Source organism: Lichenostomus cassidix, unplaced genomic scaffold (genome assembly GCF_008360975.1).
Source record: "Lichenostomus cassidix isolate B80296 unplaced genomic scaffold, HeHo_3.0 HiC_scaffold_45, whole genome shotgun sequence".
NCBI lineage: Eukaryota > Metazoa > Chordata > Aves > Passeriformes > Meliphagidae > Lichenostomus > Lichenostomus cassidix.
Window position 1 is genome coordinate 161071 of NW_028147789.1, and position 17927 is coordinate 178997.

General features: G+C 51.3%; 2 protein-coding genes across 2 annotated transcripts; both read left to right on the forward strand.

The window, feature by feature from the left end:
- Positions 1–4185: 4185 nt before the first annotated feature.
- LOC146420829 (centrosome-associated protein CEP250-like) lies at positions 4186–8034 on the forward strand. The gene is made up of 5 exons (XM_085047961.1): positions 4186–4509; positions 4754–4834; positions 6326–6432; positions 6893–7043; positions 7618–8034. The coding sequence occupies exons 1-5, from the start codon at positions 4495–4497 to the stop codon at positions 7951–7953; spliced, it is 690 nt and encodes a 229-aa protein (XP_084904087.1). The 5' UTR covers positions 4186–4494; the 3' UTR covers positions 7954–8034.
- A 306-nt stretch (positions 8035–8340) lies between these two features.
- On the forward strand, positions 8341–11746 carry LOC146420830 (uncharacterized). Its single transcript, XM_085047951.1, has 6 exons — positions 8341–8491; positions 8775–8895; positions 9577–9728; positions 10214–10810; positions 11320–11457; positions 11735–11746. The coding sequence occupies exons 3-6, from the start codon at positions 9579–9581 to the stop codon at positions 11744–11746; spliced, it is 897 nt and encodes a 298-aa protein (XP_084904077.1). The 5' UTR covers positions 8341–8491; positions 8775–8895; positions 9577–9578.
- Positions 11747–17927: the final 6181 nt, after the last annotated feature.

Consider the following 17927-nt stretch of genomic DNA (forward strand, 5'->3'; position numbering starts at 1 on the left):
GGAATTTAATTAAATTAAAGCATTAAAAAGAGGCATTTGGTAATGAAAGGAAGCTCCCACCCATTTCCCCAATCTGTCACACCAGCGGGGATCTCTGATGCCATGCAGAGGAAAACTGCAGTGCCTGGAGATGGGAGAGGAGGAAAACAACCAGCAGGAGACTTATCCGTAGCAGTGCCAGTGAAAGCTTTTTATAGAGATAGATCCCATGGCTGGCAGTGCATCTGGCTGTGCTACAAGTGACCACATGCAGAAGTGGTGCCTTTCAGGTGCCGTGTCTCTGCTAAGGAGCTGTAGGTGGATGCCTCAGCTTGATTCCTCCCAACTCCAGGCCATCCCAGAGCCTCCAGGCTCTTGGCCTCTCTGTAGCAGGGCTGGAAAGGCAGCCCCACTCCTTTCTCTCTCTTTGATCGCCCACTCACAACAAGGTTTTCATCTTTGTGTCCTTGTCTCAGAATGTCTCTCAGGTATTCGTGGTCAATTGACTGGTCCTAGTCAGTCTTCACTTTTGCTTCCTCTTGCTTTTCTTTTTGGGCCCTGGATCTCACTCTCCCCTCCTGTCTCTGTCCCTGTTTACCTGCTCCTAATCCTGTGGCCTTGAGGCACTCGGTGTTCTACGGCCATGCTGTCACACCGAGTCACAGACCTCAGCACTCAATGGATGTTTGGTGTATCAGTGGAAGAATGCACTTGCTAGCTACTGAACCCTTTTGCATGCTTTGGCTGCACTGCAAACTGAGCAGCAGGTGGGAGAAGCTGGCTCTCTGCCTTCAGCCAGTCCAGCAGATGCAGCCCTGTGGTGTCAGGAAAGAACAGAGTTGGAGGAGTTTCAAGGCTTCAGCAGTGCTTTTAAGGCTCATTATTCCCCCAGGCTTTGATCTTCACATTCTGGTCTGCTCCTGTGTGGAATGCTCTAAAGTTTGGGAGGGGGAGTTTGCTCCCTGTCCATGGGCTGGCTTGCTGAAGTCAAAGAGTTCTCCAATACCTTGGCTAAGCAGCAGCCCTACTGCTGAGGCACAGTCTGTGGAGAAAGAGGTCAGTGGCCCTAATCTGTGCTTTGAAAGTCAGCATTGGGTTACTAAATCCTGTCAGAATGCTCTCCAATAGACCTGTGATGACTGACAGTTGTACGTGGGAAGGCTTTGCCAGCAAGAAGCTTGAATTGGTGATAATCTGAGCTCCGTCCAGGGGCAGTCTGGGAGCCTCTTTCCTTCCCCTTCTACAAGGATGAAGTGTTTTCCAAGGCTGGAGTTGGAGGCTGTGTCTGCCCCAACAGCCAGTACTGTGGGGCTGCAGATGCTCCTGAAGTGTGGGCTTGTCTGAGTTGGGCCTTGTGCCTCTTTCAGGTGACCCTGCTGCAGTTGCAGCTGGCCCAAGACCAACAGCACCGTCAGGATGACTTGGAGAGATGTGCAGGGAGCAGCCAGGAGCTGTCTGACCTTCGCAAGCAGCTGTCCTGCTCCTTCATAGCTGTGCTCAGGGAGCCCAAAGCTGCTGTTCTGGAAGCAGAGACTTGGAAGCTGGTGTCTTGGATTGATGATATGATAATCCTTTATCCCCTATCGTTGGCTTATATGCCCAAGAAAGAAAAAAAATGTGTGGTCCTGTCTCTTTAACTGCACCCAGCCGCAGAGAGAAACGCGGGTTTTTTTGAAAACATTTTTCCCCAAGCCTCGCTCCGGGGGAGGATTCGTGGCTCGGCAGAGACTGCGTGCTGGACGGGGGTCGGAGTGAGCTCTGTTCCCGTTTTTTCCATTCTTCTTCTTTTTTCCTCGTTTGGACCCCTTCTCTTCGATCTGCTTTGCCACCCGGAGACCCAGGAGGGCCAGAGGACAGCAGAGCTCTCCAGGGAGCTCCACCCGGCCCCGGGTGGGGGGCGAGGAGGAGAGGGACTGCGTCTGAGAAAAGGACTTTTTATTCAGGTTGAATAACTGCCTTTCACCTTGTTTTCCCCTTCCCCTGTGCCTTGTAGGGCACTCTGCGTGGTTTTGTTAAATAAATAGTTTTTTCTTCACTTTCATCTGAGAGGTTCTGTTGTGGGTGGGGGAGGGGGTGTCGGGGCCCTTCGCTCTCGGAGGAGAGAGTCTTATCATTAACCCCGGACAGCTGGATTGGTCTCTGAACCTTAATTTAGCACTGACATCCCTGGATTGTCAGTATCCAGAGAGAAAGCCCAAGCATTCAACAGCCAGACCTGCTAGAAACGATAATGACCTCAGGTAATGCACCTCTTGTCTTCATTTGAATGGAAAGATTTCTGCTAAGACAAAGAGCTCATGGGTGGGAGAAATGGCATCAACACTGCAGGACAAGGCCTTTTATATCTGTTCCTGTCACATTAATCTGCTGCTGTCAAACCTCACCTTATGTTGAGGATTAGGATCTATGAAACATTTCTTCATGGAGGAGATGATTTCTGGGGACAGTATATGTCTGGGGACAGTGAATATGTGAGAAAAAAAAACATAGGTGAGGAGAGAGAATGATGTATGGAGAAGGAAGCCCAAACAAGAAATGAATAATCCCTGAAGAGTAAGACTTCTGGGTGACATCTGTCCAAGGGCAGCTACCCAAATAAAATAAAAGGACACAAAGATCGCACTACAAACAATTAAATTAACATAAGAGTGTGGTCTTTGCATTTGCAAGCATCTCCTAGTTACAAACGTTTTTAAACCTTTTTCCATGGCACTTCTTCTCAGAAGAAAATTATAGCCATTTTTCACTGGCACAATGAGACTCTTGTGAGGTCTTGTGCAATTTCCCCTCTTGAGGTCAGAGCTGTTCCGTGCTAGGAGAAATGGGAATTAGAGGTGTTATCAAACAAAGGAGTGGAGAGTGCACAGCATGGAGTGAAGGTAAATAAGAGGTGGGCCTTCCCTTCCTTTCTCCCTTTTCTTCCCTTTTTGGCTCCAAAGCGCTGGTGGTTTTCACCCAACAGCAGGCCTGAGGGACAGCTCAGCTGCTCTCCAAAGGGTGTCAGTGCCCATCTCCAGCCCTTCCACAGCAACAGGCCATGGACAGGATGAGGAGGGTGTCCCAGGCAGGGAGAGCCACTCAGGCCAGGCCAATGGTCTCTGGCACCTACAAGTCTAGCACTGAGCATCCTGGCTGTGTTAAACAGATCCTGGGAATTAAGTGGCTCAACATCTTTGATGTCTTGGATTTTTCATTCAGTCTTAGAGCTGGATCTGGATTCTTCCTTTCTATCTTTTTGTTTGAAAATCCCCCTTGAATCAGAAAAGACCATGAGCTGAGTGCTGATTTTTCTTTTCTTGACAAGTGAGCACAGTGGCCAAAAGTCAGCACAGCCTCAGCAGGGACCATGCCCATGAGCTGGGGCTGCCAGCTGAGCATCACCTGCTCAGGTGGTCTCTGGGGAAAAGCAGGGCTGTCCTTTTCTCCCTGCTGACATCTCTGGGGGTTCTGGGAACCTGTGTACCCGTGCAGGCCCAAGTGGTGCCAGATGTGCCCCTGGGACAGGCGATGCCATGGGAGGGCTGAGCTCTGACCCAGAGAGGGGCCCTGGAGAAGGCAGGTGCAGCTCTGCTCTTCCCTGTGAGGAGCACAGTGTGTGTGCACTGCTCAGAAACCAATTCCCATCAAATGGGGGAAAAAATCCTAAGGGGCACAGACAAGTGTTCTCAAAGATAGGAGTGAAAAATACCTGACAAAGCTTTTTCAAGCTGTTTTGTTCCTGAAGGCCTGTTCCTAGTGAGGAATCTTTGATGTAGTCAGCAAGACTTTTCTTCTGCCTAGAAGATCTATTGATGTATTGCCAAACAGAGAGCAGAGAAAAAACATTCACTCGTGGATGTCTCAGGATTCTTAATCTGTTTTATGAGCCATTGCACAGTAGAAATTTCTAAAGATCCTGAAACACCATTTTTCCTCCTCATGTGATTTTTCTAAACTCAAAGTTTTCCTTTCCATGAATATTTTTATCCAGTAAGAACCTTTTTAGGCATTTTCTTACATCTCCCCTTTGTCAGCGAAGACAGAAGAATTCCTGTGACTCAGGAACTGAGTGCATCCATAAAAAGTATGTGGGTCAAACCCTGCTGTCTTGGCAATGCTGGTCCTTAAAACTCATGCTGTCTGGACCTGCAGCTTTGAGCTCATGTTACTAGCCAGGCCTCTGCCCAACTCCCCAGCAGGCTGTGGGGACATGGGGGTGGCAGAGCAAGTGCCAGGGCCAGCAGGGAGCTGGGATGGGGGCAGAGCCAGGGGAGGGAGCTCTCCCACAACCCCTGGAATGTTGGGGTTTGGACCCTGGCAACTGTCAACAGCCCATGGAATGTTGCGTTTTGGACTCTGCAGCTGCCAACAGCTCTTGGAAACTTGGGGTTTGGACCTTGCAAAGGCCAATGGCACTTTGGTATTGTGCTGTTGACTCTGCAAAGGTGAACAGCCTTTAGACATGTACATTTAACCTTGCTACTGCCAGCACCCCCTGGACATTGGCATTTGCACCCTGCTCATGCCAAGGGGCAGATGGAGACTCAGCAGGTGAGAAAGCTGCTGCTCTCCCTATGCCAAGCCCAGTGTGGGGCTGGGTGGGCCTGGGCTGTCCCACAGGGAAAGGTTCCCTTTGAGAATAACAAGGGATTAACAGTTGGCTGTTCCAGAGCTGGCGGCAGCTTTGGTGCTGGCCTGGGAGGGAGCAGGAGGCTCCTGGCTTGGAAGCATTTCAGGGTGACTCCCTGAGGGCCAGCCATGCAGTCTGAGTGTGCTCTTACCTGTGCTCCTCCAGGAAGCTCGAGGGCTTGGAATGAGCCAGCAGCTCACTTCTCAAATACTTGCTCACCAGCAACTCTCCCCAGGAGCCCCTGAGGTGAGTATATCTGTGCTGAGCTGGCTCAGGACCATTTTGCAATGGGATTTAAGGAAGGCAAATGCAGGAAGCCTGGAAGGGAGAAGCTGCTCTGCCATGGCCCTCCTGGCTGCTCTGAAGGGGGAATCGTGTCTCTGTGCCTTTTTTCCTCAGCCCATTTTCCACCAAAGGAGAGTTCTCTCTTCTGTCAGCTCCACAAGGTCTGTGACAGAGACTCTGTAGAACTGTAGCAGGAACCTGACCTCAGAGGACCCTTTTAATTTCACTGCAATCCTAGGAAGAAATGCACTAAGCACAAACTGTGCTCAGCGTAGAAGTGGGTTTTGCATATTTAGCTGCATTTTGGAACTGGTTCTCCATGAATGGACAGCTGTTCTTGCTGGGATCAGAAGAGGCATCTCAGGGGTATTTTGGAATAGGAAGAGAATTCCTGACTGAGAGCTGGATGTGGGCTTTCAAGTGCCATTAGACAACAGGGACAGCATGGCCAGTTCCCTTATCTGCACTGACAGTTCCCAGTATGCAGATTCTGGGAACATCCTCTCAACCCCAAGATCCACTGATGCACAGCATTCTTTGGATTGGTTTGGGAAGCATTGGCAAGGAGATGAGGGGCAACTCGAGTGAGGACTTCTGCTTGTCTTCCCCATTGGCCACAGGCTCAGCTCCTGAGGCCACACTCAGCTCGACACCTTTCCATTCACTCAGCCACTTGAGGCCCTTTCTTTCTTGCCTTGGCACTTGTGGTCCTGCACTGCTTTGCTGGTCTCCCCAGCTCTGTGTTCTACAGCTTTTTTCCCCTTGATGCCCACCCCCTCAGTACAGCTTTTACCTTCAGGGGAGCTGTCTCTCTGCTTGCTGCTTCTCCCCACTCTCTGGAGCAATCTTCCTTGCTCATTGGTCATTTCTGCTCTTTCCCTCCCTGTTCCTGCAGGCACTGAGAGAAGAGCTTTCTACCAGGCAGGACTCAATTTCCCACTAGTAGGCATCAAAGAGGAAATTAATCTCCTCCTTGAGCAAAGGGAGGCTCTACAAAAGCAGATGAGTGAAACAGCAGTGGCACTGCAATCATCCAGGAGGTGCTCTCTGCCCTTCTTGCCTTTTCATGGCAGAGCAGCAACTGAGAGAGTGCTCCCTGGGGCTACCTCATGCTGTGGGCTCCATGGCAGCTGCTCTGAAGGTCACTCTGTGCTCTGCTGAATCTCAGCTGCTGCCCTGGACAGCTGGGTTAGTGCTCTGGGCTCTTGACCAGCAACCATCAGCATGGATTTCTGCTGGCCTCTTCCTGCTAGCCTTGGTTGTGAGGTGCTTTTCCAGATGCCCTTGGTGACCCAATGAGAGTTGGAAACAAGTTGTCCATATCCATTGTGAATCTGGTCCTCTCTGGACAGGGAGAAATGGAAAGTTGTCCTTTGCCTTTCCTCACAGTCTCTGCTGTGGCTGACAGGGACAGGCTGTAGCCTCTGACTGCTTTGTTCTGTTTGACTTGAGGTCGGAGAGTTGACATCTCGGCTGGCAGCCTGCAGAGAGTCCCAGGAACTGATTATCCACAAAGCTCAGCAAGACGGGAGTGAGACCCTAGAGAGGGAAAAAGCCAGGTAAATGAAAGCCTGTGGGACTCTGCATTGTGCTGAATGGATTCCCTCTTTCTGATCTGTGCATCTGCCAGCATTTCCTAAGTGGCAGAATTCTGAACTGTCCATGCAGATGTGTTTCATTCTCTTGATGTTGTTCTTCATTTCTTTTGAGCCTTCAGTTACAGTTTTCCTGAAGACAAAGGTTTTTGGAGTAGCTCTTTCCCTCTAAGGATGTGTTCTGTTGTTAGGTCAGTGTCTTAACCCTGCCCAAGTTGCAGTGTAAGGAGCAGGACACATCCATCAGCTCCACCTCGGGTCTGGTAACTTGAACCCTTTGGGAGCTGGATCAGCCTGGCATCCTGATTCCTTTGCGTGGCAGAGCAATCTTAAACCCATGATTTCTGATCTAAGCCAGGTTCCCCTCTGAGGAGCCCGAGGGACACGAATGTCTCTCATGGCCATCTGTTGCTTTGCTCCACAGGCCGGCTGTAACTCTGGAAGAGAAGGAACTGAGCCTCACGAGCGCGAAAGAAAACTGGATCAAAGAAATATCTCAGCTTCATTCTGCTGTTCGACGGGGTGAGGAGCTCCTCTCAGACCGCATAGGAGAACTGAAAGAGCTCAACACCCAGGTAACCTGTGCACTGGCATCCTCTTCTCCAGGGACACACAACACCACCTTCAGCTTGGAGGCTCCAACTGCCTCCCTCTCCCGGCAGCATCCACTGCTGCCGTGTGCTGCCATGTGCTGCTGCACCCTGAAGCCAAGGCTGGCTCTGGTGTCTCCTGCCAAGGTTTTCCCCTGTTCTCTCCTGGGTTCCAGCATGAACTCACCAAGGAGAAGCAGGAGCAGACTCCTTTGGAGCTCTTCCATCCCTCCTGTTACCAGTGTTGTCCCAGGTGGAGTTTGTGCCTGTGCCAGGCACTGAGCAATGTGGGGACACAGGTGGGGTTATGGCAGGCTAGGGAGGGCACTTCCAGCACAGCCAGTTCATCCAGTGTTCAGGGCTGCCCCATCAAGGATGCCCATTGCCTCCCTTTCTTTCTTTTGACTTTATTTGTCTCCATTTGAATGCTTGGCTTTGCCCCTTCTGTGACCGGTGTGTTTTTTGCTTGAAGTCATTTCTCCTTTGTTCCTTGCCCTCCTGCCTGCTCTGCTGCCTCAGGAGCAGCCCCTCCCTGAGGCTCTGTGCATCCATGTTCCAGATACGCTCCCTGCAGGAAGCAGTGCTGGAGAAGGATGCTGCCCAGGCAACGCAAGAGAAGCAGCTGCTGCAGGAGCTGGAGGAGTCCCGAGCAGGCGAACGGCGCTTGAGGGACTCGGTGCAGGTGCTGGAGGCTGAGGTCTCTGAGCTGCATTTGAGGCTCCGTAGCTCAGAGGCTAGAGCAGAGGCCTTGGCCACACAGTGTGAGCAACCCAGTGGTGTCCCCTCGGAAGCTCAATCCCAGCTGGACAAACTGCTCTTGGTTCTCCACCGCATCATCAGGGACAGCAGCCACTTGGTCACTGGGAGCTCAGGCAAGTGTGGCAGGCTGTGTTAGCATGCATGCAGAGCACATGTGGGAGAGCAGGTGGAGTGAGGAGTGGCTCGTGGTAATCCTGGTGTGACAGACTCAGCCTTTCAGTTTAGGCTGACTCCAGCTTTGGGAAGTCTTGGCAGCTTGACATCCCTGCGGAGTCACAAGTCCATGTTAGTATGGGGAGAAAAGAGCAGTGCCAGAAGGGAAAAGGGCCCAAGTCCTGTCAAGCCACAGGGCCCATGCAGTCATCCTTGGGGCAGTGCTGACATCAGTGGTCATCAAAATAACGTCAGCCTGTGACACAAGTCCTGCTGCAAGGCGAGATCTAGGACAATGACAAAGGCACTGCCAGCTTCTCCTGGGTAGAAAGAGGCCTTGTTTGTTGGAGGCCCTGGGATTCAATCTTGAACCACAATGTCTTCTCTTTTCAGACGAGGGTCATGTTGTGAGCCTAACTGCTTCTCAGGCCAGCAATGTCCCCACAGAACTCACAGTGGACAGAGTGGCAGCAGCCCTGCAAAACCTGTGGCAGCACCTGGAGCATTCACAGAAAGATCTGGTAATGTGTGCCCAGTGCACCCAGAAATCCTGTCCTGCTGCTGCACGAGCAGAGTGCCGATGCCAGAACAAGTGGCAGTCCTTGTAGGGGGGTTGGCTCACTGCCGTGGGGAGGAAGGGGGATCACAGTCACATCTACCAGTTCTGTCCAGCTGCCCTCTCCCACATGGGCTATTTCTGCCTTCGTGTTTGTACGAAGGCCACTGCAAGAAAGGAAGAGACTGCCTTTGTCTCCTGCCAGCAGTGGCCCTGTGAGGTGATTCTGCTCCTCTTACCTCTTCCAGAATGATGCGAGGAAGAAGATTCAGGCCTTGAAGCTGCAGCTGAGCACGACGGAGGCTCAGAGGGACTATTTAAGTGCCTGCAATCAGGAGCTGCAAAAACAGCTGGCTGAAGGCCAGGAAGGTACAGCTTCTACTCTCCCACCCATTTCCCCATTCTGTCACACCAGGAGGGATCTCTGATGCTATGCAGAGGAAAACTGCAGTGCCTGGAGATGGGAGAGGAGAAAAACAACCAGCAGGAGACTTATCCATAGCAGTGCCAGTGAAAGCATTTTATAGAGATAGATCCCATGGCTGGCAGTGCATCTGGCTGTGCTACAAGTGACCACATGCAGAGGTGGTGCCTTTCAGGTGCCGTGTCTCTGCTAAGGAGCTGTAGGTGGATGCCTTAGCTTGATTCCTCCCAACTCCAGGCCATCCCAGAGCCTCCAGGCTCTTGGCCTCTCTGTAGCAGGGCTGGACAGGCCTCCCACTCCTTTTTCTCTCTTTGCCCACTCTGCATGAGCCTAAGCCCCCATATTCCTCTGAATTGTGCACCTTTCATTCTTCTTTTTTTTGTCTGCCCACAACTTTCCATCATTTCTGTCAGCTTTGGAAGCCTTTGTGGACTTAGGGCCTGGCAAACACAGCCAGGCAGTGATGGAGGATTCACATCAGTTTGCCTTTGCTGTGCCCTTTTCCTTCTCCTTCTCCTTCTCCTTCTCCTTCTCCTTCTCCTTCTCCTTCTCCTTCTCCTTCTCCTTCTCCTTCTCCTTCTCCTTCTCCTTCTCCTTCCCCTTCCCCTTCCCCTTCCCCTGTGCAGTGATGTGGAAAGCAGAACGCAAGAACTCTCTGGAAACTGCCCTGAAGGAAGAGGCCACTGCAAGAAAGGAAGAGGCTGTGACTCTTCATCAGGAGGTGGCATCTCTGCAGAGGAAATTGGAGAACGCAGAGAAGGAAAGAAAGGATGCGCTGGTGAGAATGGCAGATGCCATGAAGGGCCATTTTGTTGCTTTTGGGAGCCTTCTCTTGCTATATCTAAGGAGCACCTTTTTCCAGTTTAACTTTCCGAATTGCATTCTTCTGAGTAAGGAGGAAAAGGTGTCATAGGCACGTCAAACCCAGTTAAGCCTGAGGCTGCTGATTTTCCTCCACGCTGGAGCTTTCTGCCCTCGAAGCTGTAGTTCTCAATGTCTGCACTTGGAGCTTTATTCCTCCTCAAAGGAACTCTTGAGTAGAGCACCAGGAGGTCAGGGAAGGGCAGAAAGGAACCTGGGATATGCTGAGGGAGCTGGGAAAGATGTGGCAACAAGGAGAGGCCCAGGAAAGGTCTGCAGCATCCCGAGAGGCAGGGAGAGAGGGGCAGCCCGTGCCTGCCACTGCAGCAGGAGTTCAGATCTGGTTATGAAAAGCAAACGGAGAGAGTTGAATCACCGACTCTTTTTCTCCCTATTTTGCAGCATGAACGGGACAGTCTGCAGGCAGATAAAGAAAAACTGGAGTGTCAGATCAAGCTTCTGGAAGAATCAGTCACAGCCTCTGAAACCCGAGCAAATACAGTGACAGAAAGGAATTGCTCCCTTCAAGAAGAACTCCAGACTGTAATGCCCATCTTTCAAATTAAAACAGAAAAACTGGAAACACAGGAAAAGAAAATGGAGATGCTCCAGAAAGAGGCAGCAGAGGCCAAAGCTTTGCAGGGGCATCTCACTCGCATGACTGCCGACCTGTCAGAGAAGGAGAGAGAAATCAAGTTGTACCAGGAGCGGATGAGACTGCTGGAAAAGAAGAATTTAATGCACACAACTTCCTTGCAAAGGAAGGAACTAAACCAAATGAGAAGGGAAGCTGAGCGGGAAGCCATGAGGGAAGAGCTGGAGCGTGTGACTGCTGCTTTGAAGCAGAGAGAAAACAGAGAACTCGAATGGAGGCAGAAAGCTCAAGCCCTGAGTGCTGCCCTTGCCAAGAGTGAAATGTCCAAAGGGACTCTAAGGAAAAAATTAAACATCCTGCAGAGAATGGCTCCTGGCAGGGACACAGACTGGTCTTGTCTACAGGTAGGCACTGGGATAGATCTACATTCCACTCAGACATCCCTGAAGGATTCTAATGATGTTTCCCATAAAGAGGTGGGAATATATATCCCTGTCAGTCCATGGCCTGCTTGGGCAAAGCAGTCAGAGCTGCAGCCAGCAGCCTTGTCTGGCTGGCTGGCTCCAGCCAGAGACCGCTGGCCTGCAGGAATGTTTCCTGGCACACCTGGAATGACTGACACAACTGTGGAGCTGGCTGTTCAAATCAGCTCCAGTCCAGAAGCTGGGCATGGGGAGCTGCTTCTCCTGTCCATAGGCAATGGTAGGCAACACGTGGTGGTTTGGATTTGGTGTGGAAAGGAATGGAGCAGCTGACCTGACTGATGGACTAAAGTGAGCAGAGTTTTGTACCGAGGGCTGAACAGCAGCTGCACTGCTGGTGCTTGGAGGATGTTTCCAGAGATGGAGAGTTCTGATGGACAGCTTTTCCGGTGCTTTAAAATAATGGAAGCATCTCCTCTCTGCATTCCCAGCGGGCTGTTGGAGCAGAAGGAAAGCGGCTGTCACGGCACTCAAGGAAAGGCCTGGAATGTGTGCTGAGTCTGGTTGCATCATCAGAAGAGAAGGCAGAGAGGAGGGAACTCAATGCTGAGCCCAGGAGTCCTGAGCAGGTAAAATGGGCTTTTGCTGCCTCTGCAAAGCCTCAGGCTCCTCTGGAACACGACACATTTCCCCAGGCAGCACCTTGGAGTCCTCTGCTTGTTTCCTTCCCTCTCCCTCTCCCTCTCCCTCTCCCTCTCCCTCTCCCTCTCCCTCTCCCTCTCCCTCTCCCTCTCCCTCTCCCTCCTGTGGGCACACACTTGTATTTTCCCTCTTGTGGCACCCCATGGCCTTCACAAATGCACCTTCCTTCACTCTGGTGCCCCCTCCTTGCCCCAATGTCCCCAGACACACACTTGACTCTCTTCCACAGCCCACAGCGAGTGCTTTATGCCCCCAGTGTTCTCTGGTGTAATTAAGGGTCTCTGAAGAGAGATCTCCTTGTCTTGACATCCAGAGGTCCTTTTGCTGCATGTGACCCTTTCTCCCATCCAATGTGCAGGTGGAACATCAACAGAGGAGCCAGATGGGACGTTGTAGGCGTCAGGAGAGGGACAGTTTGCTCCCTGTGTGTGGGGCTTCCAAGGAGCTCGAGTAGAGGAGTTCTTCAGTGCCTCAGGTAAGCAGCAGCCCTCCTGCTGAGGCACAGCCTGTGGAACAGGGATCAGTGCCCTGAGTTCTGTCCAGAGGCGGTCTGGGAGCCTCTTCCTTCCCCTTCTACAAGGACAAAGTGTTTGCCAGGGCTGCAGTTGGAGGCTGTGTCTGCCCTGACAGCCAGTACTGTGGGGCTGCAGATGCTCCTGAAGTGTGGGCTTGTCTGAGCTGGGCTTTGTGCCTCTTTCAGGTGTCCCTGCTGCAGTCACAGCTGGCCCAAGACCTACAGCATCGGCAGGATGACACGGAGAGATGTGTAGAGACCAGCCAGTAGGTGTTCTGTTCCTCAGCAACTGCCAGCCATTATTTTGTAATAAAGAGTTTTTTCAGGAAAATATTAAATTCAATTTTTTCACTGGCACAATGAGGCTCAAGAGGTGGTGTGTGATTTCCCCACTTGAGGCCAGAGCTGTTCCCCGAGACAAGAAAGGAATTTGAGTTGTTACCAAACTGCTGGGTAACAGGGGAGAACAGGGGAAAACCTTGACAGGAGACACCAGAGCCAGCCTTGGCCTCAGGGTGCAGCAGCAGCCCGGGCAGAACACAGCAGCAGTGGATGCTGCTGGGAGGGGAAAGCAGTTGTGGCCTCCAAGCTGAAGGTGGTGTTGTGTGTCCCTGGAGAAGAGGATGCCAGTGCACAGGTGACCTGGGTGTTGAGCTCTTTCAGTTCTGTGCTCTGAAAGGAGCTGCTCTGCCTGCTGAGGAGCAGGAGGAAGCTACAAGGCCTGGTTGGTCTAGCACAGTGTCCCTCCAGCTGCTGAGTGTACAGGAGCACTGACCCACCCATTCAGGGAACCAAGGGGCCACTGTGACACTGTGGGGTCTTGTGAAAGAAAAGGGCCATAATGACACAGCAGGGCCTCGTGGAAAAAATGGTCCATTGTGACACTGTGGAACCCAGGAGACCATTGTGACACAGTGGGGCCTCATGGAACCAAGGGTCAATTTTTACACAGCGGGGCCACATGGTACCCATGGTGCATTGTGACCCTGTAGAACCTCATGGAACCAAGGGGCTATTGTGACACAGTGGTGCTTTTTGAAACCAAGGAGACCATTGTGCTAGGATGGAAGATTGAACCAAGGGGTAACGCAGCTTGGAGCCAAGCATACATTGTGACATTGCTAAACCTGAGATTCCATTGTGACATGACAGAACCTCATGGAACTAAGGGGCCATTGTGACTATGACATGAAAAGGGGACGCTCCCTTGGCCCTTACTGTGAAGAGATTTATTCAACCCTTAGTATTTGATTTGTCTGTCAGTGTCCCAGGAAAGCCAAGACCCTTGTGCCTGACCAGTCTGTCAGCATTCCCTTAGGGGGATCCTTCACTGAGCTGTCCTGCTGGATTAGGGGGTGTTTGATTGACTTAGTCAAGGAAAACACCAACAACATAATGGAAACCCCTCAGCAGCTCTTCCCATTTATTAAAGTGGATTCCCTGCTGGCAGCTCCCGGGAAGGACTCACACTGACGGTTTATGGAATAACACCCTTTATTAAAATCATGACAGGTGAAGGTTTGAAGGTTGTCAGTGATAGTATCTGGCTGTAAAAACATACTCAACGGAATACAAAACCAAGCTCTAATCTCCAATAAAACAAATAGTGTGCATGAAGCATGATTCTTACCCAACAGGCAACCCTATAGGGAAGAAGAGAGGTTCAGCCCCTCAACTGATCCCGGCAGTTATGATGGAGGCTTCCCTAACTTCTTCCCTATTCTTGACTTTATACAATTTGTTACTGATGGGGTAAAATCTCTCGCTTTACTTTTAAAGATACAGTCAAAAAGAACACAGAACGCAGAGTGAGGGGTGGTCGTACCTTGGGGGTGGGTAACTTTGGGATGGAGGTGTGCATTAATATTACTGTCATAGGCTTTAACGAACCAAGTTCATCTGAGGAAAGAGATTTCACCACAGTCCCTGGCTCAGCATCAGGACATCTTCCCCTATCTCCCCTGGCTCACAGGTGCTGTGTGGTTTATTAGCTGAAAAGTACCATTGAGTTCCTTTCCCTGCAAGGATTCCCACAGAGCCTAGCTGTGGTGTCTCCATTCCGCTCCACCCTCCATTCCATCCCCCTCGGCAGGTGTGTGTGTTCAGGGAATCATTTTGGGATAGGTTTCAAGTCCTGACAACCTCATTCCATCCAGGGAGCAGCAACCATGATTTACCCTAGAATTTCCATACTGTTGTAACTCCTGTTAGGATGCCAATAGAACTCAGTTTTCTCTAACTGTAGGCCCAGTTACCTGTCCACAGGGTCCCCAGTCCTTTCCCCACAGCACGTTTCAGTAATGGGATGTTTACACATCCCAAAGCCAAACCCAGTCATTTCTGTTAGGCTTGAGCAAATCTCTTTGGTTAAAAAGCAGTGAAATTCCAGGCCAGATCCCCTTTGGAACACAGTACTTCCATCTCTGTGCTCCTTCTGTCCCACAGCTCCCTGGGCACCAGGAGCCCCGAGTGCCAGTGCCAGGGCAGTGCTGCCAACATGGAGCCACTCCCAGCACGGGGCCGGTAAGGGACACGCTGGGAGGGCAAGAGGGAGTGGGGCAGCAGGAACAGGGCAGCGGCCCCACTGAGACTGGAACCACCATGGGAATGGCCTGGGAACCTGCCCAGGAACCACCTGGGAACCCACCCAGGGAAACCACCGCAGGAATATCCCTAGAACTGCCCAGGGACCCATCCAGCAGCCACCCTAAATTCACCTGGGAACCCATCCCAGGATCAGGCCAGGAACCACATGGGAACCCACCCAGGGAACAACCCCAGGAACCTCCTGAAAACTGCCCAGGAAACCCCCACCAGGAACTTCCCTAAAACTGCCCAGGAACCACCCAGGAACCCACCTGGGAACCCCCCTGGGAAACACCCAAGAACGTCAACAGGAGCCCCTCTGAAACCCAACCCAGGAACTGCCCAGGAAGCCCCCTGGAAACGAGCTGGGCACTGCTCAGGAACCTCCTGGGAACCCTTCTGGGAAGTCCACCAGGAAACTCCTGTGAACCCACACTACGAACCGCCTGGGAATCCACTCCACAAACAGCATGGGAGCCCCTCAGAAACCCCAGAAACATGAAGAAATGCCACGGTTAGCAAATTTACTGTTTACTGTGCAAATGGAGTCCCTGTAACAGAAAGAGGCATCGCAGCACATCTTTGTCAGGCTGGAGTCACAGTGACCATGAAGTGCTTAAGGCATGGGATCTACTCAGAGTAGATCAAGCAGTGGGTGCTCATCTAAGATGGGCATCTCTAAGTCTACCTATTTGTTTTACAACACCATGAAGATTTTGTAGGATTGGGGAAAAACTCCAGCAAGAAGTCCACTCCAGTTCAGTTGTTCTTGATGAGATTTTCCAGGTTCAGCACAGACTTTCTGTTCAGCACCATCGTCCCAAGCAGAGCAGTGCTGGAGGTGATGTTCCAAGTGGGAAAGGGGCTGTGGTTGTAAGAGGGTGGTCACCATCATGGTGCCAGAGCAGATCAAGCAAACACCAGGGAGAGGTGAATCACAATTGCTGGGAGCTGCCAAATCCAGAAAGGGCAATCTCAGCAGAAGAAGTTTCATTTTCTTTGTCCCCTTTTCTGCACAAGCTCTTCTGATGGTGTGAGGCAGAGAAAAGCTGAGGTGTCAAACCCAGTGATTTGTTAGGCTTGAGCAAATCTCACCCACGACATGTTGTCAGGAGGCAGAGGCTCTGCAGGGCACTGACAGGGACATCCTGAGAGCACACAGGACTGTCTGAACACAGGGCTCTGGGACATGCTGGAGGGCAGCAGGGGCATGAGGGCAAAGGGGGCCTGGAGGTCCTTTGGGAGCACCCATGTGCCCAGGACTGAGCTGTCCCCGTGCCACCCAGGGACACCCAGAACCTTCCTGCCTGGGCATTGGTCACTGGGATCTGTTGCTGCGGACAAGTTCCATGTCAACAATCCCAGGGAGCCATTGCTGGGGGCAGGTGCTGTGTCACAGGGGAGCCCTTTGTGACACCTCAGTGCAGCCCCTGTGGTCAGTGTCCAGCAGGACAGCAACAGGACAGGACGGGACTGTGGAGCTGGCCCAGGGCTTCCCTGCTTTCTCAGCAGCCCATTGGTGCTAAGGTATTTCCCCAGATTCCCATTTCCCCTGTTATAAATGAAGTCATGGAGTTGGCTTTCATAAAGGGTTATGAGGTTTTTGTTACGGTTATTTGTTAATGGTTTTGTACATGTTATGACTCCCTCCCTAGATTTAGTTGGGGTTAACTGATAATGTTATGGCTACCTCTATAGGTTTGTTATGTCTAATTGTTAATTTGTTGTGGCTAACTAAAATGTTATGGTTAAGAAACAGGAGAGCTGGGCATGCAGCTAACCTATCAGAAAATCCTAGAAAGGACGAGCCAAGGAGGACTGAAGACAAAGAGCCAATCGGAGCACCTGAAGGCAGAGGGGTTAGAGGGTTATAAAAACTGTATCCCCTAACCCGAAGGTGTGCCTCTGGCTACCCCACTGCGGGTGGCTAAGCACCCAGCGCTGCACTTGGCTTTGTGTAACGGCAGACAGCCATTCTAAGCCTCTTATCCTTGTTTGCACTATGAAAATGAGTGAATAAATCCTTTCAAAATTTAAGTAGTAAGAGTACATTTCTCACAACCCCTTCTCCAGTTCCAGCCTTTTTATTTCTCCTGCAGAATGGAGAAGAGATCCCTGAGGAAGCCAAGGGTGGCCTGGGAGGAGGATAAAGCTCCCCAGGAGAGCAGCTCCCCAGTGGAGCCCCCGAGGTGCCCACAGGGCAGCCCCTGCAGACAAGTGAGTGAGGGGCCCTGCTGGGTTGTACCTACAGGGCTTAGTACAAATGCCAGAGATCAGTGTGGCCATGTGTTAACTCCCTACTTCTGTGACTACTAAGTTGTGTCCCACCTAATGCTTCCTTGGTTACTTGTATTAGTGATGAATATGGACAAGCTGCTTAGATTTGAGTACTTGGATTGGGTGTCAGAACAAAGAATGGAAAGAGAAGTACATTATCACTTGGTGATATCTGAGATACTCTCGAGAAGACTCATCAGAAGATCTGAAACCATATGCAAACAAGTCCTTTGGAAGAATTAGCATGTATGCATGTATTCAAAGAACTGATGAGGAAGTATTAGTTTCAGGAATACAAACCTTGGTCTGAGCATGCATACTTTGAGGAGAAGTCCCCATGCATCCAGCATTGCTAATAAAGGAATGTCAGCTTTCTAACCTAACAAACCATTTGGAGAGTTTATTTCCTGGTTTTGGTGACAGTGGGATGCTGCACCTTTCCTGTCCATCTGCCAGCACATTCCTCCGCCCAGGGCACTGGGGCTTTCCCGTCCATGCCATGCTCCAGCATGGCAGCTGCTCTGCTGGGCACCCTCCAGCCAGGATCCACATGGGAAAGCCGTGCCAGAGGAATGGGCACAGGGCTGGGCAGAAGGCAGATCTTCCCCTGCTCTCCCCTGTCACCAGACCCTCTGCAGCACTCCCTGCCTCTCTTCCTTCCCCTTTGGTAGATGCCAGCTGGTTACCTGTGTATGGAAAGGAACAGGAAGCCACGGAATTGAAAAAGCCAAAGGAACTGAAACACCCACAAGGGGTGGCACAGCTTTGGGCTTGTGACCTAGCTCAGACCTCGTGAGCCTCTGGACTTGAGCATATCAATTAGTGGAGGGAAAGGATCTAAGGAGGATTCCCTCAGGAACAGTGGGCAAAGAGGGAACAGCCCAGTGTTGAATCCCCATCCCACCTATACTTAACTGGAAAAGAAACAGACAGTGCTTAAATGTGTTCAAAAATAGCTAAATGCCTCGTCATCTAATTAATGATGTGCATGAATGGATGAATGAGATTCCCACTGTCTTC